At 48.6% G+C, this 26,846-nt stretch overlaps 1 protein-coding gene across 2 annotated transcripts; it reads left to right on the forward strand.

Annotated features, from left to right (window-relative positions):
- Positions 1-1,715: 1,715 nt before the first annotated feature.
- On the forward strand, positions 1,716-24,977 carry SMO (smoothened, frizzled class receptor). Of its 2 annotated transcripts, none has more exons than XM_036426555.2 (12): positions 1,716-2,070; positions 15,653-15,858; positions 18,110-18,319; positions 18,544-18,716; positions 19,062-19,281; positions 19,379-19,502; positions 20,993-21,085; positions 21,545-21,653; positions 22,865-23,050; positions 23,447-23,595; positions 24,128-24,262; positions 24,507-24,977. In XM_036426555.2, the coding sequence occupies exons 1-12, from the start codon at positions 1,725-1,727 to the stop codon at positions 24,938-24,940; spliced, it is 2,385 nt and encodes a 794-aa protein (XP_036282448.1). In that variant the 5' UTR covers positions 1,716-1,724; the 3' UTR covers positions 24,941-24,977. The 2 variants fall into 2 exon arrangements, with proteins under 2 accessions (XP_036282448.1, XP_036282455.1); XM_036426562.2 differs by lacking the exon at positions 1,716-2,070 and adding an exon at positions 14,493-14,694.
- Positions 24,978-26,846: the final 1,869 nt, after the last annotated feature.

The following is a 26,846-nucleotide window of genomic DNA, read 5'->3' on the forward strand; positions in this document are numbered from 1 at the left end:
TCTCAGTCTACAGACCGATGCTCTATCCACTGAGACAAACCGGTTTCGGCCATATTACCATTTCTTGAGGGCAAGCTTGTCACCACAGTCACATGCACAAGTTCTGTGAGGAAGTCATGCTTATCACAGTGCTATATGTACATCCTTGGATTTCAGAAGGACTTGCTAAATTGAATTAAAGTCAGTCTCTCTTTTTCTCTCTCTCAATTGAGAATGACAGCTGAAGTGCAATTGCTAATTTGCTCATAGATGGCCAGACCTAACAGAACTAGTCCATTTCAGCTAGGCTGAAGACCAGGGTAGGGAGTAAGATAGAAAAAGCCACCCACACTAATATGTTGCCCCATCAGCAACTCAGAAAAGTTGCTCAATGCAAGTCTACTCTTCTTGGCTGGACCCCTGGCTCTAGGTGTAAATTGAAATCAAGTGCAGTGACTTGCAGAGGCAAAGGAGCTGGAAAAGCAAAATGAGCAGAGTGAGGAAGGAGAGCAGCAGAAGAAGCGTCCTCTGCCAGCCTGTGAGAAGCTGGGGCCATCGGAGATGGACTGGCTTCCTTTGGACCTAAACAAAGACACGCCAGGGCTAGTCGTTGGGAACCACAATTCAGGTTTCACACACTTGTAGCAATGAAGGCTTGACGTTGGCACGTTTGGTTTCCACGCTCCTGCATCCACAGTTAACAGCAGTGGGGCAGCTGCCCGAGGGACTCTGAGGTCCTTTCTCACACAGGTCCCGAGCTGGAAGGATTTGGACAAGCGGGAACCCCAAATTCTGGTTTTTCTCCATGGGGCTACGGGACAAGCTGAAAGATCGAACCCAAAGCAGAAAAGACTGGCGAGTTGGGGATGGGGAGTGAGTGAGGTGGAGGTTTCCGCTAACTCCAGGCATCCCCTGTTTCTCCATAAACCAGAAGAGTTACTCTCTGCAAACCAGAAGAGTCCCTGCGCTGCAGAAGACCTAGTGGAACGATCCGCGGGTTAATCCAGGCGCCCGCTGAGTTTCGGTGCGGCTCCGGACACGATTCCCACGTCTCTCCAGCTCCGGGCGGCAGGCCGGGTCAGAGCCCCCAGCCCGGGCCCAGCGGCGCGCCCGGGTCCCTGAAGCTGGTGCTCCTCCTCTCCCTTCTCTCCTCCTCTTCCCTCTCTCCGCCAGTCCCTCCCCCAGCCGTGGCGGAGGGGGGGCCGGGCTTGGCTCGGGGAGGCCCGTGCATTCCAGAAAGCCTAGCGAGCTAGAGCGGCAACAAAGGAGCCGGGCGGTCGGCGGGGAGGAGTCGGGGGGCTGCGGCGCGTTTCGGCCGAGGTGGCTGCGGGGCCCCCGGCCGGTGCAGGGGCGGCGCCGGGGACCCGGTCCCTCACCCCCGGCCCGCGCCTGGCCTCCATCGCGGCGCCCGGAGGTGGTTTTTTGATGGTGGGAGAGGGGATGGGGCTGGAGGCTGGGGGCCCTGGGGGCTCCCGGGGCTGAAGACCACTTGGGTCGCCAGGGAAAGGGCGAGGGAGCGGTGCATCCCAGCCCGGGCTTCCGCCGCCCAGCATGGGCCGCCGGTTCCAAAGTTTGCGAAGTTGGGCGCCGAGGGCCCGCGGCGCGCGGAGCACCCGGGGGGGCCCGGCCCCGGGCTCGCGGGGCGCACAGGTCGCCTGAGTCGGCCCCGCAGCCCCGAGGGTGGCGCGGGGGCCCCGGGGAGCGGGCGGGGGCGCGGGGCTCCCGCTGAGTTGGCGGGTTGGGTCATGGCCGCTGCTCGCCTCGCACGGGGGTCGGAGTTCTGGCTTTGGGGGCCGCTGCTGTGGCTGCTGTGGCTGCTGCTGCTGCCGGGGGGCCCGGGCCGGGGGATGGCCTTGAGCGGGAACGCGACCGGGCCCGGGCCTCGGGGCGCGGGCGGGGGCGCCCGGAGGAGCGCGGCGGGGACGGGGGCTCCGCCGCCGCTGAGCCACTGCGGCCGGGCCGCCCCCTGCGAGCCGCTGCGCTACAACGTGTGCCTGGGCTCGGCGCTGCCCTACGCCGCCACCTCCACGCTGCTGGCCGGCGACTCGGAGTCCCAGGAGGAGGCGCACGGCAAGCTCGTGCTGTGGTCCGGTAAGCGCGGGAGCCGCGGCGGGGGATGCGGCGCTGGGATGCGGGGCTCCGGGAAAGAAAAGGCTCAGGCCTGAGTTTTGCAAAGGGCGGGACCTGCACCCGAGAGAGTTGGAGGAACAAAGTCTGAAACTTTGGAGCAGACCGAATGCAGGATGGGACGGATCCTCGGTGATGAGGAAGGAGCCGGCCATAAAGCGCCTGAGCAGGGTGGGTGAGCAAAGGATGGTCAGGAAGGGGCTGTGAGCCACAGGGAAGGACATTTATTTTTTTAAAATTTTTATTAAATTATTATCTGTGTACATATACCATTACCCCCCCCACACACACACACATTCCCTCCCTCCCCAAAGTTTTGTGTCCATTGGTTGTACTTATATGCATGTATACAAGTCCTTCGGTTGATCTCTTATACAGGGAAGGACATTTAAAAATATATATAGTTGATTTATTTTAGAGAGAAAGGGGAAGGGATAGAGAGTTAGAAACATCAATTAGTTGCCTCCTGCACACCTCCTACTGGGGATGTGCCCGCAACCAAGGTACATGCCCTTAACCGGAATGGAACCTGGGACCCTTGAGTCCGCAGGCGGACGCTCTATCCACTGAACCAAACCAATTAGGGCTGGAAAGGACATTAAAAAAAAAAGGAGGAGGAGATGCTCCACCTAAGTGCCACTCTGGAAGCTGGGTTCTCAGAGATTCAAGATATTTAGACCTTGGAGAAGAGACCGGGAAATGGAGTTGGAAAGGAAAAAGGGGGAGGATGTGGGTACAATTTAGGCATGGGGGTGGAGAGTGAGGACTGAGTGAAATTTATGAAGGCTAAGAAACCCCGATGATGAGTAATTAAAAGGCAACCAGAAAGTTCCAGAAATAATGTTTTGGGAGACAGGAAGTCCAGAGAACCCTGGTCTTGTTTTGCTTCCACAGGAGATTGCACAGTTTCCTCACCTGGAAAATGGGGACTCTGATTTTTGCTTGAAATGGTGAAGGAATGAGACTATTGGGAAGATTATTTGTGTGTTCTCTGGAAGTTTGGTTCCTCAAGCTGGGCAGGGCTGCGGAAGAACATGTAAGCCTGGGATGTTGAGAGTCCGTGGAAACTTCCATAGTGATCTACGGTCCCAGAGCCCTCACCTCAGGGTGGCATTAAGGTCGGCCTGAAAATCTGCAGAAGGAACCCACACAGGTCCTTCCTTAGTAGTGTGGAGTGAATTATGTCCCCACCTGTCACTAGTCTGAGCCCAGGGCTTGAAAAGTGCTCAGGACGGTAGCTGGCTGGCCTTGTCATCCCTTGTTTCTAGCCAGTGTGGTCCAAAACTGACTTGAAAAAGAAAAGAAAACCAAAGGCCAGGAGCATACCTGGCTGCCCCCCTTGGATAGACCTCGATGCCCCACATCTCCCATCTCTATTCTGCCCTGGCTGTTGCTGGTAATGATCCCGATGAGGGAAGCAGATCGAGGTTGCCTGTCATTGTCCACTCGGCCATGGCGTTCTCAGAGTGTTTGAGGGATGTTGGACAAAGCCATATGGATATATTCCTGGCATGGCGCAGATGCCAGGTGAGGAACTTGGAGGATGGTGCCCATGTGGCGCTTCATTGTTTGTGAGTATCAGATCAGCATATTGGCAAAAACCATGTGTAATCAGTAGCTTTGAAAATCATAAATTACCATAACATAAAAGCTGTGTAATTCTGCATATACACTACGCCGCTTTATGGTAATATGTTTGTATAAATGTGTCACAAAGAGTAATGTACAGAATGTAAAAGGGGGCGTAGGTAGAAATTATCATTTTAATCTTTAAATTATATAAATGTAAAGCAGAAGACTGAAGGAATAAAAAAAGAACATAAAAGGTATAAACACTATTTCTTTTCTTTTTAAAAAAATATATTTTATTGATTTTTTGCAGAGAGGAAGGGACAGGGATAGAGAGCTAGAAACATCGATGAGAGAGAAACATCAACCAGCTGCCTCCTGCACACCCCTCACTGGGGATGTGCCCGCAACCAATGTACATGCCCATAACCAGAATCGAACCTGGGACCCCTCACTTCGCAATTGGACGCTCTATCCACTGAGCCAAACCTGTTTTGGCAACACTATTTCTTTAAGCACTACCTGAGATAAGGCTGGAATTTAGGAGCCAGCTGTATGGACAATCCAAATACATCTCTCAGCACTAGAATCTTGCTCACACTGTGAGAGGATATTCTGTTTCTCTCTCCTTACCTGTTTTGCAAGTGGTAGAATTCTCCTAAGTTTGATACATGTGTGATGCTGCCCTTCTGTTGTTACCATCAAACCAAGGAGGAAGAGTATGAACCTCTTTCCAGCCCCTACTCCTGAGAGCAGCTGCTGAGTAGGCAGAAGTGGTTTTGGCAGGAACGTTTAGCAGTTAGAAACATCTGCTGGGTATGCAGGTTCAAACCTCACTCGCTGCGCCTCTGGTGGGGTAGGTTCCTGCAGAGGTGCCACCGCTGAGCCCAGATCCTCAGTTCACTCTGAGCTCTTCTCTGTTGCCACCCATCATCCCTCAGCTCAGTCCCATTCCTATGTGTTTTGGTTGTTCTCTTTCTGCTTTGGGTCCTTCTGTGGGATGTTCTATGAAGTAGAGCCAGAAGCAGGTGTTGGTATGAGCTGAGTCAGTGGGAGGCGGGTGTGTGTGTGTGTGTGTGTGTGTGTGTGTGTGTGGATAGGACAGGGTAGAGTGAACCTGAACCAAGAGAGAATCAGAGACAGGCCATCAGCTAGGAATTGCAGCTAGTGGCAATCCTATCCTGACTTAGTAGCCTGGATTTGGCATTAGACACGGTCAGTGTCACCTAGCTCTTGTGGGTATTTTTGTGGGTAAAGAATGGAGATGATCTAGGTTGTCTTTCTCTGTAAACTTTCGGAAGCAGAGACTTGTTCTTCTTTTTTTTTTTTTTTTTTCTGAAAGCCCAAGTTCTGAGTATACCCACCCACCCAGTCATTTATTCATTTAGGTACTGGGTGCTTGCTACATCCTGGATCAGGTCCTAGGGAATATAAAAATGAAGAACGCAGGCATGAATCCTGCTATCAAGGGGCAGACAGACCATTAAACAGGCTTTTGCAATATTTGTGATAAAGTGGGTGCTGAAGGAACACAAAGGACTTTGTGGAGCAAGAGAAGACTTACCCCCCCTCCCCGAGGAGAACTGACATTTACCCCATGATCTGAGAAATAAGTAGGACTTACCTGGCCAAGGATGGGTTGGATAGGAAGGGATAGGAAGAGGAAATGACAGGCACAAAGGTGAAGAGGTGAGAGGGATTGGTGCTTTTGAGAAAGGGTAAGAATTTCAGTAGAGCTGGATCAAAGCATGTGTGAGAGAGAATTATAAGAGATAAGACCTAGAAAATTAGAAAATAAAGGGATTCACACACACACACCCTGCATATTAAATTTGTATGTTGTCCTAAAGATAATAAAGAGTAATTGAAGGTTTTTAAGCAAGGGAGAGGTGTAATCATATTTGCATTTTGAGTGTTGTGTGAAGAAGCCAGGCTGGAGGAAAGACCTACAGGCTGGTTGCTTGTTCGGAGGACGGTTGAAGGAGTCCAGGTGCGAGAGGATGGTGGTCAGGACTGTAACAGGCTTTAGGAAGTAGACACCCAGAGTTTTAGAGCTAGAACCCATGGGTCTTGCCCATAAGTTGGATGGAGGGCTTGAATGGAAAGTGGTACCTCCCCTTTCATAAGCCAGAGAATGCTAGAGGAGGAGGAGGTATAGAAGAAAGCCTGGGTTTAGGTTTGGCCATGTGACCTAGACACACTTCCTGGACATCTATGTGGACAGATCAGCAGATCTGGACTAGTAGTTGCTAAAGAGAGGTGGCCACCATGTGCTTCTTTGGCCCAGACCACTGAGCCTTTGGAAGCATGCCACTGAGTGAGGACGTTCATGGACTCAAGTTGGATAAATTTCTAGATTTGAATAGAACTTGGGTCTCTCCTGTGTCTTTCAACTCTCTGGACTTGGGATTTTTTTTTTTTTTTAAGATTTATTTTATTGATTTTTTACAGAAAAGAAGGGAGAGGAATAGAGAGTTAGAAAGATCGATGAGAGAAACATCAATCAGCTGCCTTTTGCACACTCCCTACTGGGGATGTGCCCGCAGCCAAGGTACATGCTCCTGACTGGAATTGAACCTGGGACCCTTCAGTCTGCAGGTCGATGCTCCATCCACTGAGCCAAACCGGTTAGGGCATGGACTTGAGATATTTTAGGCACTCAGAATCTTTCACATTATAGCTTGAAACACCTCCTCTCAGGCATTCAGGTTGACCAGACAAATATAATATCCAGGTCATGGTCCATCTTCGGCCAAATCTGGTTTGGTAAATGGGGCAAGAAAGCAGAGAGGCCAGAGACTGGCGAGGGAAACAGGTCCCTGAGAACCAGCACGTAGCCTCTTTGACCACTGCTCTGCTCTGTGTGTGCACAGGAGTATGTGGCCCTGTCATCCCGCCAGGGCAGCCAGTAGGAAAGAGCCAGATGAGAGGTGAGAGGAGGGATGTTGTTGGTGATGGTGAGTTATTTGCAGGGTCAGATCAGGAAGAATCTCCTTAGAGCTGTTCCCCAACCTGGCTTGCTCATGATCAGAATTAGTTTTTAAAGTATATATTTTGGGAAAGTAAAAAAATTGGGAACCATTTCCGCAGGCTCATGTTTTTAATTTGGTTCAGATTTAATTGTGAAATGTAGCATATATACAGAAATTGCATTGAACACAGAATCACTAAATAACAGATAATTATAAAGTGCTATTTGAATCAAGAACTAGACTATGGTGGTGGGGGTACAAAGTGTGGGTGGGGAAAGTTAATGGGGGGGGGGGGAAGGAGGGGACATATGTAATACTTTCCACAATAAAGAACTATGTTTAAAAAAATAGTAAATAAAAAAAGAAACAAAAACAAAATGTGCAGTTAAATTTCAACTTTAGATAAACAATAAATACATTTTTATACAAGTATGGCCCATGTAATTGTGGGATATACTTATCCAAAAAATTATTAATTGCCTAGAGCTGGGTGTGTGTGTGTGTGTGTGTGTGTGTGTGTGTGTGTGTTTGTGAAAGTGGCTGCTAATTAATATAGTTTCTTTTTGATGTGATGAATATTTTCTAAAGTTGATTGTGGTGATAGTTGCCCAATTCTATGACTATACCAAAAACCCTCAGAAGCTCCCCCTTTGTCTTTTCCCATCTCCCCTCCCATTTTTAAAAAAGAGTTTTTTATTGATTTTTAGAGAAAGAGGAAGGGAGAGAGTGAAATATCTATGTGTAAGCCAAACACTGATTGTACGCCTCCTGCACACCCCATATCGGAGAATGGAGCCGCAAACCCAGGCGTGCACCCTGACGAGGAATGAAGCCAACAACCCTTCGTTGCACTGGACGATGCCCAATCAGCTGAGCCATACTACTGGCCAAGGCGTCCCTTCCTCCTCTTTTGGAAGTAACCACTATCCTGATGTTTTTATAATCAATTCCTCTTTCCTCTATAGTTTTGCCATCTAGCTTTAGATCCCTAAACAGTATATTTCAAATTTCATGCTTTTGAATTTTATAAAATGTAGTCATGCTGTGTGTATTATATGTCTTGTTTCTGTTCTACATTATTTTGTAAGATTCATGCTATCATAGCTCATTTGTTTCATTGCTGATCAGTTTGCCATTGTAGAATATACCTCAGTTTAATTACCCATTTTATTTTGTTGTTAAATATCTTAGTTGTCCTCAGTTTGGGGTCACTGGGAATACCATTGCTGTGGATATTCTTTTATGTACGTCCTGGTGCACTTGGGTCAGGATTCTCCAGGAACATACTTAGAGATAAAAGGAAATGTATGAACTTTTAGCTTTACTAGAGAATGCCAGTTTTTCAAAGTGGTTGCACAAACTTACACTCCCAGTAGCTCAGTAGAATAGTCACTATTGCTCCACGTGATTCCTGACCCTTGGCATTGTCTACCTTAGAATTTTGCCAAACTAGTGGATATGTTGTGGTGTGTGTTTGTGGTTTTAATGTGCATTTTCCTGATAACCAGTGAGGTTAAGCACCATGTGAAATGTTTCCTGGCTGTTGGAGTTTTCCTTTTGTGTCGTGTCTGTCCAGATCTTTGGCCCATTTTTCTATGGGCCTAGCTGTCATTTTTATAAGATTTGTAGATCTTCATGGATGAATCCTTTATTGGTTGTATGTATTGAAAATAGGTACTATTCTGTGGCTTGCCTCTTCGTTCTCTGTGTCTTTCATTGAACAGAAGTTCTGAACTTTAAGAGTCATTTATCAAACTTTTTATGTGTAATGTTTATTGTGCTATTTATTTATTTATTTATTTTTAGTTAATTCTCACTCACGGATATTTTCCCATTGATTTTAGAGAGAGCAGAAGGAAGAGGGAGAGACAGAGATAAACATTGATTGGTTGCCTCCCGCATGTAACCCAACCAGAGCCAGGGCTTGAGCCTGGCACCCCTCAGTCCGCTCGCTGGCCAATGTTCCGTCCACTGAGTCAGCTACAGCTATTGTGTCTTACCTTAAAATGCCCTTTCACACCACAAAGTAATAAATTTATTTTCTTATATTATTTTCTCAAAACTTCATAGCTTTTCATTTCATTTTAGGCATATAAATCACCTGGAGTTGATTTTTCTTTTTTTTTCTTTTTTTAGAACTTCAATTTTATAGTCTCAATATAATTAGTGTTTATTTTTAAAAATATATATTTTATTGATTTTCTACAGAGAGGAAGGGAAAGGGATAGAGAGTTAGAAACATCTATGAGAGAGAAACATCAATCAGCTGCCTCCTGCACACTCCCCACTGGGTATGTGCCCACAACCAAGGTACATGCCCTTGACTGGAATCAAACCCGGAACGCTTGAGTCCATAGGGTGATGCTCTATCCACTGAGCCAAACCGGTCAGGGCTCAATATAATTTGCTAAATACAATATCTCAGCTCTGTCATAAATCAAGTGTTGAAATATATATTTACTTCTGGAATATTTACTCTATTCTATAGATCTATTTGTCCATCCCTTGCCAATACCACACCATCTTAATTATCATATCTTTATAGCATGGTTCTTCAATTCTTTGAGTTATGAACCTATGAGTTATAGCAATCTGATAAAATCTATGGGCCCCTTTTTCAGTAAAATATTTTTAAATTTTAAAGTAAAACACATTGAATTGAAAAGAGCATTTAGGATTATAAAGGAAATGAATTCTATTGAAATATAGTTATCAAATATTTAAAAAGTTTGTGATCTAATGTATATGTGCTTCTTTAGTAATACATTATAAGATCTAGTATGGGTTTAATAACCGTTATAATACCGGCATCAAGGTGATGATGAGCAGTGACAATATTTTGAGATATCTGCAACAAAAATACAATATCCGATTTCTATTTGTGACAAAGCCACGGGTATTGCTAACAGTACTGTGGCATGTTGTTTACATTTATAATGGAAGGAAATGCTGAATTTCAGTTCAATGTAATTTTTCCCCATCCAAGTTCATGGATCTCTAAAGTCTCTCTAAGAATCCTTTGTGAACTCGAGGCTAGGAGCCTCTACTTCATAGTACAGCAGAAAATAGTCTGGACTATTATTGATCCTTTGAGCTTTAATATAAAAATATTTGTTGGTGGATTTGAAAAAAAGACATCTTTACATTATTGAGTATTGTAATAATTTCATTATACTATATTTCTATTTAGATCTTTTATTTTCTCAATATTTTTACAGTTTTTCTGCAGGGAGTTCTTAATAACATTTGTTAGATTTATTCCTAGATACTTGATAATTTTTTACACTACTTTAAATGATTCCTTTAACATTTTGTTTGTATTTTGTGTTAATAAAAATACAGCCGAAATCGGTTTGGCTCAGTGGGTAGAGCTTCGGTCTGCGGACTGAAGGGTCCCGGGTTCGATTCCAGTCAAGGGCATGTACATTGGTTGCGGGCACATCGCCGGTGGAGGGTGTGCAGGAGGCAGCTGGTCGATGTTTCTCTCTCATCGACATTTCTAGCTCTCTATCTCTCTCCTTTCCTTTCTGTGAAAAATCAATAAAATATATTTAAAAAAATAAATAAATAAAAAATAAAGGTTCTCCATTGGTGTGGTATAGTTGACCTTCTTAAAAAAAAAAAAAAAAGTTAATAAAAATACAATTGTTTTTGCCAAAACCGGTTTGGCTCAGTGGATAGAGTGTCGGTTTGCGGACTGAAAGGTTCTGGGTTCTATTCCGGTAAAGGGCATGTACCTTGGTTGCAGGCACATCCCCAGTAGGGGGTGTGCAAGAGGCAGCTGATCAATAATTCTCTCTCATCGATGTTTCTAACTCTATCCCTCTCTCTTCCTCTCTGTAAAAAATCAATAAAATATATTTTAAAAAAATACAATTGATTTTGAATCGAGTAAACTAGCTATAATAAATTTACTTTACACAAATAATTATCTCATTTATGGATAATGAGTTTCTTTCTCCCTTTTTAAAAAAAACCTCACCTGAGGATATTTTTTTCAATTGATTTCTAGAGAGAGAGGAAAGGAAGGAGGAGAGAGAAATGGAAGGGAGGGAGGAGCGGGGAGAGAGAAACATAGATGTGAGAGAAACACATTGATTGGTTGCCTCCTGTTTGCACCCCCACAGGAGCAGGGAACTTACAACTGAGGAATCAAATCCTCAACCCTTCCGTCTATTGGCCCAAGCTCTAACCACTAAGCAAGCTGGCCAGGGCTGTTTCTTCCCTTTATAAACCATATATTTGTTAATGTTTATTGCCTTGTTGCATTGCTTAACACCTTCAATACATTGTTAAATAGAAGTGGTAATAGTAGCAGCATCCTTTGTCCTTGACTTTTTCTGTGTTCTAAACAGAAAGCTTTTTCTACCTTTCACTCTTAAATGTGGTGTTTGGTGTAGTTTTCTTGTAGTTACATTTTATCAGGTTAAGGAAGTTGTCTTCTATTTCCTAATCTGCCAGTTATCTTTTTGTGATAGACTAGGAGCAGGCCAGAAGCCCTCAGGGGCGGTGACCTGGCAATCAGGGGGAGGAGACGCCCTTTACACCTCTGATGACACCACTGCCAGTAGTGCTAGCTTCAGGTGGCCCTGGTTACCCTGGGAGGCTGGAGGGCTGAGAGGACTGGGGGACTCCAGAGGCAGGCGCTCCAGCGGGGCTGAGGGGACTGGGAGCCGCCATCTTGTGGCTGTGGGCGCTGCCATCTTTGAGGGTGAGACAGCAATTAGCATATTCCCTCCTTATTGGCTGTGGGTGCTGCCATCTTTGCAATGGTGTGAGGGTCAATTAGCATATTCCGTCTTTATTAGATAGGATGGATATTGATTTTATCAACTACTGCATTTATTGAGATGATTATGTTTTTTTTCTTCTTTAATCTATGAATATAGATTCATTGATTAAATTTTCTAATGTTAACCCAACCTTAGACCAACAGTTTTCAACTTGACTACTTATCAGAATCACACAAACAAAAAGCCTGTTTCAAAGTTTAAATTGTGGCAGTGTTATTTTTAATTTAATATTTTTAATATTAAAAATGTGTCCCTATTTTTTTGTTTGTTTCATATGTTGTTAAAATAAAAAATAATACAGATAAAGTTGATGTCCCCTGGCTTCCTGTTATCAATCTCATTCCCTGCTCTTTGGGAAGCTTTTCTCACCTCAGTAATTTGCATATTTATTTTTTTTAACTTAATTACTTAAAAAAAATGTAGTATATGCACATAGTACAAAATTCAAAAGCAACAGAAGTTAAATCTCTCCACTTGTGTTCTCAGCTACCCATTTTCCCTTCTCAGAGGCAACCATCAAGACTGGCTTCTGTGTGTCCTCTAGACGTTGCCAGCATATGTACAAATGGAGGCGAGCCCTTTGTTTATTTCTTCCCACACACAGTAGTAGCATGCTCTTCGGGCTGTTCTCCACTCAACTACATCCACTTAACAAGATCTATTGGAGATAGTTCCATTTCAATGCAAATACAACAGTTTAACCCTGATTAATGTCCTATTATACTGATGTATGATATTTTTTTAGCTGCTCCTAATGATGGATATACATTCAGGTTGTTTCTACTCATTTGCTATTACAAGCAATGCTGCAATGAATACTCCTATAAATTGTCAGTGTGAACATGTATAGTGGGATTGCGAGTATAATGTTTTGATAGATAATGCCAGATAGCCTCTACAAGTATTTAGTATTCCTACTAAAAATATATAAAAGTGCCACTTTTTCCCACACTCTTGCCACTATAGCATTTTCAAATATTTTTGTCTTTCTCACCCTCAAGTTAAAAAAATTATATATCATTACAGCTTTATTTCACATTTAGAGCATCTCTTTATGCATTTAAAGGCCATTTTTGTATTTTCTCTGATCTGTTCTGTTTGCCTTTGGCCCCTTTCCTAGAGGCTTATGAATTTCTTATTGATTTGGAAAAGCTTTGTGCATATAGGAAAATTAGCTCTTTACCTGTAATATGTATGAAATATTTTCTCAGGATGTTGCTTATTTTAGGATTTTGTTTAAATCTTTTGTTTCATAGCTTTTGGGTTTTGTGTTATACATCAAAAAATCCTCTCCACTCCAAGGTTTCAAAAAGCATTTCTCATTTTTTCTTTTATTACTTTAATTTTTTAAAATAATGTTATTATTAGCCCTGGCCAGGTAGCTCAGTTGATTAGAACATTGTCCTAATACATCAAAGTTGTGGATTCCATTCTCAGTCAGGGCATACTGGTATATACAAGAATGAACTAATTAATGCACAAATAAGTGGAACAACAAATTAATGTTTCTCTCCTTTCCTCTCTTTCAAAATCAATAAGTAAAAGTTAAATATTTTTTAAAATAATGTAATTATTTTGATTCATCAGGCACTTATTTTTTTAAATATTTTTTATTTATTTCAAAGAGGCAGGAAGAGGGATAGAAACATTAATAATGAGAAAGAATCATTGATTGGTTGCCTCCTGCACACCCCCCACTGGAGGTGGGTCCCATAACCCAGTCGTGTGCCCTGACCAAGACTGAACCATGATCTCCTGCTTCATAGGTTGAAGCTCAACCACTTAGCCACGCAGCCGGGCAGGAACTTATTTTTATGTAAGACACAAGATAAGGGTCCAACTTATTTTTTCGCTAGATGGCTCTTCCATTGTCATTTAAGATTTATGTAATAATCTATCTTTTCCTTGGAAGTTTATTTTTAAAGAATAAAACAATGTTTAAAATGAGAAAAACTGAGAACAACAAATTACATATTTTTTGAAAGAACCACAAATTCCTGAGGGGGGAAAAAAAAATAACCCAGTATTTTATTAATTGCCTGATGCTTCTCTAGAATACATTTTATTCTAGTGAGCCCCCTACCCCATTTTTAATAAACATCCAGTAAAATTCACCTTTTCTTTGTTGTGCAGTTCTATGAGTTTAGACAAGCACACAGAGTGTATAATCAGCCACTACATTCAAGACAGAGAACAATCCCATTACCCCGAATAGTCCTTCTCCTCCTGGCACTCCCTGCTGTGTGCTCCACCCATAGCCATTCAGGCCGTTTCTGGGGTTCTCCAGCCAGAGTGATAAGAGTTCCCCAAAGGATTCGAATTTGAGTCAGGTCTGGGTACCATTGCCCAAGATCATTGGTTTTTTTTCTTTCTAATTGATTTGAGAGGGAGAGAGAAACAACACACATACACATTGTTCTACTTATTTGTGCATTCACTGGTTGACGCTTGTGTGTGCCCTGATCAGGGATCAAACCCGCAACCTAGTGTACCTGGACGATGTTCTAACCAACTGAGCTACCTGGCCGGGGTAAACCATTGCTTCTTACGTGACAGGAACTTGCTCTGTGCCCTGAGAGAGGCTGTGTCACAGTGAGAGCAGCTGAGGTAATAATAATAGGCCCGGAGAGGTAATAATAATAGCTGACATTTTCTGAGTGCTTATTATATATATGACAAGTACCATGCTAAGCAGTTAACTTGCTATCTCATTCTTCACAACAGTTCCACACGGTAAATGTACTGCTCCCATTTCACAGACCAGGAAACTGAGGCTTGAGATAAAGTAGTTTGCCCAGGATCACACAGCAAGGACATGGTAGAGTCAGGATGTGGGCCCAGACAGGCTAGTTGCAGTGTCCATGCTCCCTACCTCTCTGCTATATTACTTCCCCGCAAAGAAGAGCAGTTACCTACCTCCCCACATTCCCCCCAGCCCAGCAGTGTGGCCAGCACCCATGTTGGCTTTCATGTCCTCAAAAGTTTCTCCTAATTCAACTTCTTGTTTGGGAAATAGGTGTTCCTGAAGCAAGGAGGATTCAGGAGGGGCGAAGTAGGCAGAATGCTGAGTGAGCCCAGCCACTGGGGCAGCTGTTTCTGTCTTGCTGGCACCTCCTTACCTCTCTCTGCACTGGACACAGCCTCCTCTGTTTCTCTCCACCTGATTTCCTGTTTCCTCTTCTGGCCTTGGAGTACCTGGCTCCCCTGACTACCTCTTCTTAGCTCCTACCTGTTCTCTATCTCACCTCAGCTCGGTAAGGAGACCCGGGGTCCTGGGATCTCGGCAAGGGAAACCGTTTCGGGTTCTGGAGCATGGGCCTGAGGGGGGCGTGCGGGGAGGGGTGGCATCCCACCACTCTCCTTCCCGCTGGAAGAGGCCCTGAAGCAAGGGTTTTAAATGCCCCTGAAAAGGTAAAATGTGAATCCACTTAGGGTTCTCAGCCAGAGGTGTTATCCTCCCTCGCAGGGCATTTGGAAATGGAGGCTGTTTTATAAAACTTTAATTGAATTATAATGTACATATAGAGAAGCGCACAGACCATAAACTTAATGCCCACGGGTGAATGTACCCAGGAATCCAGCACCAGATCAAGAAGGAGAGCGTGAGTGGCCTCGCAGAACGGTCCTCAGGCTCTCCGCCAGTCACCGCCCCTGGAACGGGGCTTGGTAGGAGCAGTTTTTGGTTGTCACAATGACTCAGGGGTTCTATTGGCATTTGATTTATTTTATTTTATTTTTTGTTAATCCTCACTTGAGGATGTTTTTTCCATTGGATTTTAGAGAGAGTGGAAATGGGGGTCAGAGAAAGAGAACAGTGATTGGTTGCCGGCCGCGTGGGCTCCAGGGCCAGGGACGGAGCCTGCAAATGAGACACATGCCCTTGACCTGGAATCGGGCCCTTAACCCTTCAGTCGGTGGGCCAATGCTGTAATGGTGAGAGCTAACCACAAAACCCAACCAGCTAGGGCCTATTGGCATTCAGTGGGCAGGGTCCTGGGATGCTACATGTCCTGCAATGCATGGACCGTCCTGCAGCACAGAGTCGTCCTGCCCAAATGCCCTGGTGAGGAACACCTTGCTCCACGGCTCTGAGCAATAATGGCCTCTGTTGAGGCAAAGAGAGGCGCCTTAGGCCTGGGGAACCGGGGGTGCTGCTGTGTTTGTGGGTACGAAGGAAGAGGGGTCCTCATTGCAATGTGTCCACTCCTGCAGGCCTCCGAAACGCCCCCCGCTGCTGGGCAGTGATCCAGCCCCTGCTGTGTGCCGTGTACATGCCCAAGTGTGAGAACGACCGGGTGGAGCTGCCCAGCCGCACCCTCTGCCAGGCCACGCGGGGCCCCTGTGCCATCGTGGAGAGAGAGCGCGGCTGGCCCGACTTCCTGCGCTGCACCCCCGACCACTTCCCCGAGGGCTGCCCGGTGAGTGTCTGTGGGGAGGCCCCTGCCCTCAGGCTGGTCAGCACCAGGCACAGGGCAGGAGGGGCACAGGGAGCCCAGAGCCTTCTCCCTGGGCAGCCCGAGCCTGCAGCCTTGGTGTCCATAGGCCAACACCCCAAACTGAAGTTTGTTGGCTGGGCCCATCTACCAGGGACTATCCTTGATTTACTTATTGGTTAATTATTATTTTATAACTATTTATAATAATTATTATTTTCTAATAATAGTATAAAATCATTATTATTATTATTATTTTTAATATGTTTTATTGATTTTTTTAGAGAGAGGAAGAGAGAGGGATAGAGGTCAGAAACATCGATGAGCTAGAATCATCGATCAGCTGCCTCTTGCGCACCCCCTACTGGGGATGTGCCCGCAACCAAGTACATGCCCTTGACCGGAATCGAACCCGGGATCTTTCAGTCTGCAAGCCAACGCTCTATCCACTGAGCCAAACCAGTTTTGGCCTAAAATCATTATTTATAATAATAATTAACTATTATTTTATCCTCACCCAAGGAGTGAGGATATTCTTTACAGTGATTTTTAGAGATAGTGGAAGGGGGTGGAGGTGGGGATAGGGAGAGAGAGAGAAACAGAAACATCTATGTGAGAGAGATACATGGATTGGTTGTCTCCCACACTTGCCCTGACGAGGGGAAGGGGTTGGATTGGACCTGCAATCCAGGTATGTGCTCTTGAACAGGAATCAAACCCGTGACCCTCCAGTGTGCAGGCCAACACTCTAACCATTGAGCAATGCAGCCAAGGCAACTCCCCCTTTTTATTTTATTTTATTTTATTTTATTTTATTTTATTTTATTTTATTTTTATTTATTTTTTTTTTATTAAAAAATAGTTTATTGACTTTTTACAGAGAGGAAGAGAGAGGGATAAAGAGTTAGAAATGCCAATGAGAGAGAAACATCGACCAGCTGCCTCTTGCACACACCCCACCGGGGGGATGTACCCACAACCAATGTACATGCCCTTGACCGGAATCGAACCTGGGACCTTTCAGTCCGCAGACCGACGCTCTACCACTGAGCCAAACCGGCTTCGGCCCTTTTTATTTTAATAAAAGATAACTGTTCATCAAGTCCTTTTTGAGCACCAGCTCTGTCAGGTGTTAGGGGTTAACAAGAGTCACATGGAATCAAGACACATGTAAAACAGCTGGAAACCCCAAGACGGGATGTGCTCCAGTTCTGGGTGGTGAAGGAGAGCTCATAAGTGATAATAATTATAATCCTCCTATATAATAAAAGCCTAATACACTAAGTCCAACCATTCGTTCGACCGTTCGATCAGTCACTGACCACCAGGGGGCAGACACTCTGACTGGTAGGTTAGCTTGCTGCTGGGGTCCAGCCCATCAGGACTGGGCGAGATGGGCCAGACACATCCTGGAGTTCTCCCACAGTCCTCCAGTTGTGCACTGGTGGAGTCCCTCAGCTTGACCTGCACCCTCTTGCAACCTGGGACCCCTTAGGGGATGTCAGAGAGCTTGTTTTGGCCAATCCTCACGTGCTAGGCTGAGAGACCCCGTGGGTGCACAAATCCATGCACCAGGCCTCTAGTGATAATAATGATGGTAATAACACTACTGGTTATTATTTCCTACCTGCCAAATGCTTTTATAGCATTTTATACTTATTCATTCATTTACCCCTTAAATCCCACAATGAAGAGGTGTGTGTGTTAGATGCTGCTGAGTCAGCTCTGACTTACGGTGATCCTAGGAATGAGTGGTGTCCCAGTGTTCTTTTCTCTGCTCCTGTAGACTCATGCCTGTGGCTTCTTTCATGGAGTCCGTCTACCCCATGCGTGGTCTTCCCCTTCCCTCTGCCTTCTATTTTCCCCGGCATTAATGTCTTTTCCAAAGACCCCTGCCTGAAGTAGGACGGCTTCAGTTTTGTCATTTTTGACTCCAGTGATGTTTCAGGCTTCATTTGCTCTGGGACCCACTTATTCATCTTAATGGTGGTCCAGGGTTGGGGGGCATAGAGCTCCCCCCGAACACTATATTCCAAATGAGTCCATTATTTCCTGCTATCTTATAGATGGGGAAACTGAGGTAACAGAAAAGTCACGTCATTCGCCATGGGTTGCCTCCAGCGTCTGTGCCCTCAGCCCCTCTGTCGTGCTGCCTCTGTGCCCTGAGGAAACCAGAGGCTGCCGCTGAGCCTCCTGCCCTCCTTTGCACTGTCTTCTCTTCCTTGCCTTGTGCCAGAATGAGGTGCAGAACATCAAGTTCAACAGCTCGGGCCAGTGTGAGGCTCCCTTGGTTCGGACCGACAACCCCAAGAGCTGGTACGAGGACGTGGAGGGCTGCGGGATCCAGTGCCAGAACCCGCTGTTCACGGAGGCGGAGCACCAGGACATGCACAGCTACATCGCCGCCTTCGGCGCCGTCACCGGCCTCTGCACCTTCTTCACCCTGGTCAGCCGGGGACTGGCCTGCACATCCGGGGTCAGGGGAGGCGGGTGTCCTGAGCACTCAGCTGGCAAAGTGGGAAGGGAGTGGGACTGTCGGGGAGAGCGGCTGGGCTCTGGGTGAAGAGGTCGGGGGGGGGGGACGGCCTGGCGGGGGTCCCCCGAGCGGGGTCCTAAGAAGGGTCCTAAGGGTGTCTGCAGCAGCAGAGTAACTCAACCCCTCTCTCCTAGGCCACGTTCGTGGCTGACTGGAGGAACTCGAATCGCTACCCTGCAGTCATTCTCTTCTACGTGAATGCGTGTTTCTTTGTGGGCAGCATCGGCTGGCTGGCCCAGTTCATGGACGGTGCCCGCCGGGAGATTGTCTGCCGGGCAGATGGCACCATGAGGCTCGGGGAGCCCACGTAGGTGACTTGGGGACCCGGAGGCGAGGGGAGGAAGGCTGAAATGTGTGTTTGCCACCAAAGGGGCAGGTTGGGCTCGAAGCTGAGATTTCGGAGTGAGATTCAGCTCTGCCTTGTTGCATCCAAGGTCTCCAGCATTAGGACCTCGGCTTCGGTGTTAGGACCTTGATGTTTGCATCTGTTCAAAGGAGCATCTTGCGTGCCCTCTTCAAATCTGACTGGGTCCTGGGTCCAAGCCCTGACTCCTAGGGGACCTCCAGACCTTAGAGGCGAGGGTCTGGAGACAGGGTGGAGAGAGGGAGTGCAGAATGACCTCCCCAAGTGACACCCCACATGTGTGCGTAGCTCCAACGAGACCCTGTCCTGCGTCATCATCTTTGTCATCGTGTACTACGCCCTGATGGCCGGCGTCGTCTGGTTTGTGGTCCTTACCTATGCCTGGCACACCTCCTTCAAAGCCCTGGGCACCACCTACCAGCCTCTCTCTGGCAAGACCTCCTACTTCCACCTGATCACGTGGTCACTCCCTTTTGTCCTCACGGTGGCTATCCTCGCTGTGGCCCAGGTACAGAACCTGGTGGGGGGCTGGGGTCCCCAGGGGGGGTGGGTTTGGCTGAGGGGCCAGTGACCGAATCCGCCCCTCCCACCCCTTCCTGCTGTAGGTGGACGGGGACTCCGTGAGCGGCATCTGTTTCGTGGGCTACAAGAACTACCGATACCGCGCTGGCTTCGTGCTGGCCCCCATTGGCCTGGTGCTCATCGTGGGAGGTTACTTCCTCATCCGTGGTGAGTGAGGACCGGACCCGGACTACGGCAGCCAGCACGCTGAGCACCAGCTTTGTGGAAGTAGGAGCTAGACGCAGCCAGCTCTGCTGCCTTCGCAGTGGGACCTCAGCCAGGACTAACTGGGTATTGGCGCTAAGTGGAAGGTGCCCCCTTTGGGCAGACACTTGGTGTGGGCACTTGGTGTGGGACAACACCTTCGTGCTGGCCAGAAAAGTGCACCCCTTTCCACGGCCTGTTGAGAGGAGCCTGGGCTGGCTCCGTCCCTCAGCTCGTGGCCAGGTGCGCTTGTGTGGTGGGTAACCTACTCTGTCCACATGAGCCAGTTTGGGGCCTTCAGTCTAGCGAGCTCACTCTCAAGTTATATATACTTTCAATGTTTTGGAGTTGGTTTCTCATCTCCCGCCTGCCCACAGCACACACTCGCACAGTTTTCACAACATGCACAGATTCTCTGTTCCCTAATTTCCCCGTCTCAATCTGCCACCTCCACCATATCTTCTTAGCTCGTTTTTGTTGCGTGTTTTTTGTAGGTGTTGTTTCCTTTGGTAAGTTTCCATTTCCTCCCTCTGCAGAAGGTCAGCCTTCTGTGCAGCCCTCCTCCTTTCCCTCTTTTTGGCTGTGTCTGGGCCTCGGATTTATGTTTTGTGTCTATGCTGTCCTGTTTGGTGTAGCCACTTGCCACATGTGTTGAAACTAGTCCAAATTGAGATGTGTCATGTGTAAAAGACACACTGCATTTCAAAGGCATAGCACACTCATTAATAAGCTGCAATTTAAATTACATGTTGAAATGATAATATAAGGAACAGTGGTATACTTTTTGTAAAATATATTGAAATCATTTTCACCTGTGTCCTTTTACTCTTTTAATGTGGCTTCTGGAAGATTTGAAATTATGTATGCAGCTCATATTATATTTCTATTGGACAGCACTGATCTCAAGTCTTTTTTTTTTTTTTAATGCCTTTTCCAGCAGAACAGTTTTTGTTTTTGTTTTTGTTTTTTAATGTATTTTTATTGATTTCAGAGAGGAAGGGAGAGGAAGCGAGAGAAACAGCGAAAATGAGAGAGAATCGATGGTCGGCTGCCTCCTGCACGCCCTCTCCTGGGGGTTGAGCCCACAACCCTGGCATGTGCCCTTGACCAGAATTGAACCCAGGACCCTTCAGTCCGCAGGCCAAGGCTCTATCCACTGAGCCAAACCAGCTGGGGCTCCAGCAGAGCAGCTTTGACCTGACTGCCTTACGTAGGGCAGGCCAGACACAAGGTGATTTCTTTCTCTTCTCTACTGTCCATCGGTGCTCTGACCAGACTTTCACTTACAAATCACATCTGCCACCAGCTGTGCTCCATTTCTCTGGTGTCTTTATTTCCCCAAGCTTGATACAGCACAGAAGTATTAGGCCCGGACTCCAGTGCCATGAGAGACTTCCCTGCCACACACCCCCCTCCCAGGAGACCCACTAATATGAGGTGTCCCTTCTGCCCAGGAGTTATGACTCTGTTCTCCATCAAGAGCAACCACCCTGGGCTACTGAGCGAGAAGGCTGCCAGCAAGATCAACGAGACCATGCTGCGCCTAGGTGAGTGGGGCCCCTGGGCCCTTGGCCTGTGGTACTATCCAGCCCAACACTGCACCCTCCTGGGGCCGTGAGACCTACAGGATAGGGTCTTGGAGGATGTAGTAAGCCAGTGGCACAAGTGAGCAGCCCTGGGCAAGACAAGGCTGGTGTGTGTGTGTGTGTGTGTGTGTGTGTGTGTGTCGGTAGAAGCTCAAAGGAAGGGGACCTGCTTAGGTGGAAGAATTCAAGTTCATGCCAAGTCTGCTTCCTCATGTCCACTCCTTCCCACTGGGCCTCCCACAGTTGCCTCAAGTGCCCTTCATGCCTTATGTTGGAGACTTCTGTTCTTGAACTGAGCCTAGCATGAATTCGCCCCAGACTCAGCTGTCTGTCAGGCCCTGGTGGGTCGAACACCCTCCTCCCCACCGCTGTGCCCACACCTGGGATTGGTAATCCTCTGCCCACCCCGGCCCTCCACAGGCATTTTTGGCTTCCTGGCCTTTGGCTTTGTGCTCATCACCTTCAGCTGCCACTTCTACGATTTCTTCAACCAGGCGGAGTGGGAGCGCAGCTTCCGGGACTACGTGCTGTGAGTGCAGGGCTGGGGCTTGGGGCCTTGGAGGCAGCTGGAGTCGGGACTGCAGGGGCAGCCTTCCTGTGTCGTCCAGCAGGGGTCTGCCCGTCTTATTCTGGGCACCCAAGGTGTCAGTTGGTAACCTGCCAACATAGCAAACAGCCCATAACTTCCTGCTCAACTCTGTGTCCCCATGGTGGTCTGGCTGGTGTATTTGTAACTGTTAAGAAGCCATCTCGTGTTTTGGCTTCTCTGACCGACTCTGTTGTCCACAGAAGTTGCTGTCTCCAATTCTCACATACTCTTTCTTTCTTTCTTTTTTTTTTAATATATATTTTATTGATTTTTTACAGAGAGGAAGGAAGAGAGATAGAAAGGTAGAAACGTCGATGAGAGAGAAACATCGACCAGCTGCCTCTTGCACACCCCCTACCAGGAATGTGCCCGCAACCAATGTACGTGCCTTTGACCGGAATCGAACCTGGGACTCTTCAGTCCGCAGACCGACGCTCTACCACTGAGCCAAACCGGTTTCGGCTCACATACTCTTTCACATGACTTATTGGAGAGCCCTGCACAGAAGTAGATATAAATATTATATATATTTGATTTTTTTACAGAGAAAAGGAAGAGGAATAGAGAGTTAGAAACACAGATGAGAGAGAAACATCGATCAGCTGCCTCCTGCACACCCCCTACTGGGGATGTGCTGGCAACCAAGGTACGTGCCCTTGACCGGAATCAAATCTGGGACCTTTCAGTCCACAGGCCTATGCTCTATCCACAGAGCCAAACTGGTTAGGGCAGAAGGAGTTATAAGCCTGTTAACGCTAATTAGTCTATGCTTTTTGTGTCACGATGAGGACGAATCTGAGAGATTGAGGCATCTCAGCTGTGGAAAGAAATGCAGCAACTACTGACACGAGGAACAGCAGTTCAAATGCCCATTAAAATGAATGCCAGTCCACGTGGACTGCTTCAGACTCCTTCAAGGCTCCAGCTTGCAGTTTGGGAGGCTCTAAACTACACCCGTGCCTGGGTCTCCGCCCCAGAGATCTGATTTCATTGTCTGGGGTGTGGCCCAGACATCAGTAGTTACGGAGAGCTCCCGGGTGACTCTAATGAGTACCCAGGGTTGTGAATCAGTGCTGTGGGGCTTAGTGATCGTCTGGGTACGCACCCAGGAGATCCAGAAAATCTCACCCGTCTACTCCCCCTCACCGCAGGTGCCAGGCCAATGTCACCATCGGGCTGCCCACCAAGAAGCCCATCCCTGACTGTGAGATCAAGAATCGCCCCAGCCTCTTGGTGGAGAAAATCAACCTGTTTGCCATGTTCGGAACCGGCATCGCCATGAGCACGTGGGTCTGGACCAAGGCCACGCTGCTCATCTGGAGACGCACCTGGTGCAGGTGGGGAGGGCAGGCAGCCCCGTCTTAGTCTCTCATCCTAGGTTTCCCGTGTCTCCCAGCAGAGCCGTGGGCAGGTGTGGGTTCTAAGGGTCTGCGGGAGCCCTAAAGCTGACTTTTCTGTGGCTCACCACTGCCCCCTGGTGACACCTCCTGTCCTTGGGAGCACCAGCCAGGTGTGAGCCCACTGCCGGCATCTTTTAAAAGCCCGGTGATTTGAGAACTGGGCACACAGGAGCCCTGCATCCTAGGCCTCCTTCTTCGCAGAGGAGGCCTCTACTGCTCAGAGTCCTTGAGGAACCTGAGCCGCTGCCCTCGAGGGGATGGCTTTGCTGTCTTTCTCAAGATTTGATGGGAAGTGGCTGCTCCACCTTCCCGCCCCACCCCTGCCGCTCTCAGGTTGACGGGACAGAGTGATGATGAGCCCAAACGCATCAAGAAGAGCAAGATGATCGCCAAGGCCTTCTCCAAGCGGCGCGAGCTGCTGCAGAACCCCGGCCAGGAGCTCTCCTTCAGCATGCACACCGTCTCCCACGACGGGCCTGTGGGTGAGCGTTGGCCCTTTCCTCCCCGGGAGCCACCTAACACCTGCCACACCCGGGCCCCCTTCCCTGCCAGGCTGGTGTGGGCCTGGGGACTGTGTGGAAGGCTCTGAGGAATACGGTGCTGCCTCCTCTCCGCAGACTCCTTGTTTCCAGTACCCGGCCCATCCCCAGCAACTCTGCCTCTCTGCTTCTGTCCTGGGTTCAATGCTTGGTTTTGGTTCCCAGAGGACTCGTCTCCCTTCCCCTTCTCCTGTCTTCTCCAGCTGCTCTCCCTGGGCTGGAGCAAGTCAGGCTTTCAGGAGCTGGATTTCCGGCCTTTAGTGAGACCCCGCTTTTGCTCCGGGTGCCCCAGATGCCAACTGCTCTGTAATTGGGGATGGGTGGGGACCGCTGTGATCACCAGGGTGGGTTTTCTGTGCGAGGTGAAGTGGGAGCCATCGCTGGGGGGAGGTGAATGGAGCTGAGTGACGGAGACGTGGTTGGCTGCAAGGGACAGGCAACCACGATTCCTTATCCTTCCCTTCCGTCCCCGCAGCGGGCTTGGCCTTTGACCTCAACGAGCCCTCCGCCGATGTGTCCTCTGCCTGGGCCCAGCATGTCACCAAGATGGTGGCTCGGAGAGGAGCCATACTGCCCCAGGATGTGTCTGTCACCCCTGTGGCCACTCCAGGTATAGGATTCAGGTCTCTGTAGGAAGGCGGGGGCTGTGGAGGCTGGGGGTTACTGGGGCTGTAGTATCAGGGGCTGCCAGCGGTGAGGAGGAAGGGAAGACTGTGGAAGAACTAAAGTGTGGGGCTGAGGCCCTCGAGGTCTAGAATTGTGGATCCCAGACCTCAGCGTGGGGGAACCGAGGAGAGAAGGGTGATGTGGACAGAGCCAGGGTCCCGGACTCATGGTCTCTCTCCCGTCATCAGTGCCCCCAGAGGAGAAAACCAATCTGTGGTTGGTGGAGGCAGAAATCTCCCCAGAGCTGGAGAAGCGCCTGGGCCGGAAGAAGAAGCGGAGGAAGAGGAAGAAGGAGGTGTGTCCGCTGGTGCCACCCCCTGAGCCTCCCCACCCCGCCCCTGCGCCCGCCTCCAGCGCCGTTCCTCGCCTGCCCCAGCTGCCCCGGCAGAAGTGCCTGGTGGCCGCCGGCACCTGGGGAGCTGGAGAATCCTGCCGGCAGAGAGCCTGGACCCTGGTCTCCAACCCCTTCTGCCCAGAGCCTGGTCCTCTGCAGGACCCGTTTCTGCCCGGCCCCTCGGCCCCCACGGCCTGGGCGCAGGGCCGCCGGCAGGGACTGGGGCCCATCCACTCCCGTACCAACCTGATGGAGGCCGAGCTCATGGATGCAGACTCAGACTTCTGAGCCAGGAGAGCAGGACCTGGGACAGCAAACAGGAACAGGTGGTGTTCCGAGGCTCTTCTTCCTCCCTGAGGTGCTTCCCCAGGATCTCGTCTTCCGGGGAGCCCGAGGGCCCAGCGCCCTCCCAGGAAGGTTCCGTGTCTGGCTTATGACAGGACTGCGGGAAAGAGCCTTGAAAAGTCCACGGGTGGGCCTCACCCAGAGAACAGCCCTGAGCTTCAGGGCCCTCGTTTCTGCCCCATCAGGTGGAGTCTGGCTGGCAGCCCCAGTCTGCAACAAGGTTATGGGGTGTGCAGATTTTCTGGTGAGGTCGCAATGGCGAGGGTAGGAACGGCAGTGCCCGGAATGGGCTGTGGTGGCCAGGGAGACAGCCAAACCTTTGTCTGGCAGATGAGGGCTGATAACGGGTACCAGGAAAGGGCACCCTCAGACCAAAACTGTTTATTGTATCCTTAGCCCTTTGTCTAAGTGGGAACAGGGCTCCCTTCTCCCTCCTCCAGGTGGTTGTGGGGCTAGGAGTACCTACTCCTATAAGGGCTATAACCCCTCTTTACAGATGTCCAGCTGGCCCCGCCCCAGGCCAGTAAACCCGCCCCCATGTTCTCCTGCACCCTCCTTCCCTTTCCCATTTCAGTTCTACCAGGCCAACTTCTTCCTGTTCCCTGTTAGTTGATTAGGACCCAGAACTGCAGCCCCACCCCCCCAGCCCCAAGTCCCACTCGTGTTGCTGGACTCCGTCTCCAAGAAAGGGGCTGGTTCAACGACAGAAGCAGTGGGTGGTGGGGAGTCCGTGGGTCTCCGAGACACATGTCTCTTCCTGTATCCACCCAGGGAGGGATGGGTCCTCTGAATTGAGGGGCTACCCTGGGAAGCTGCTGGAGCTTCAGGCAGGCGGGAAAGCTTCCTTCACTTCCACAACTGGTGGGTGGAGAGGTTTCCGACCTCTTATAGGCCTCCTCCATGTCTCCAAGGCCCCAGTTTCAAGACCCAGGCAGCAGGAAGTTGTTGGAGCTGGCTGGGTTCCAGATCGGGGAGAGGGGTGGGGAGGAGAAAGATAAAAAGTCAATAAAGGTTTTTTTGTATAAACTCTTGGTGTGCTTCTTTCTCATAGGCCCCAGTCTCCACCGAACTGTTTACCTGGTCCTGATCTCATGTGTGTTCCACTCCTTCCTCAGGCTATTCCGAAAGGCGGAGAACTTGGTGCTAATGAGGTCATGACTAACAGATGTACTGGCGGTCCTTCCTGTCTTGCTGGTTCTATGTGGCCCCAGACTCACTGCATACTGATCTCATACTGGTCTTACTTGGTTAAGAGCACATCTTGCCCCTGAGATGACAATTGGACTGCTAATGTAGATGAGCATGGCTCCTTGTGGCAATCTGGGCCCCATCTCTGGGGGCCTCTTGCTTTCAAGAGATGTCAGAGGGGCCAAGAGGAAGCTGTGCATCAGTCAAAAGAATTCATATTTCCTTGAGGAAAGCGAGTTAGCCCCACTTCCTCTCCCCCAAAAATGCCAGTAGAGGACTGGGAACTATTTGGGTTGCAAGGTCTCAAGATCATATGGGAAGGAGATCTGTGGAAGAAAGCGGGTGGCACCCACACACTGGGAAGGTGTGGAATATTGACCAGACTCCTTTGGAGACGAAGCTCACGTGATGGGAATAAGCATTTTGCCAGAGGAAGGGGAACTAACTATGGATCTGATTGTATTCTAAGCATTTTACATGTATTTTATTAAAACAATAACTAACTTTTTAAAAAAAATATATATATATATATTTTATTGATTTTTTACAGAGAAGAAGGGAGGATAGAGAGTTAGAACCATCGGTGAGAGAGACATTGATCAGCTGCCTCCTGCACACCCCCTACTAGGGATGTGCCCACAACCAAGGTACATGCCCTTGA

Source organism: Pipistrellus kuhlii, unplaced genomic scaffold, assembly GCF_014108245.1.
Source record: "Pipistrellus kuhlii isolate mPipKuh1 unplaced genomic scaffold, mPipKuh1.p scaffold_m20_p_10, whole genome shotgun sequence".
NCBI lineage: Eukaryota > Metazoa > Chordata > Mammalia > Chiroptera > Vespertilionidae > Pipistrellus > Pipistrellus kuhlii.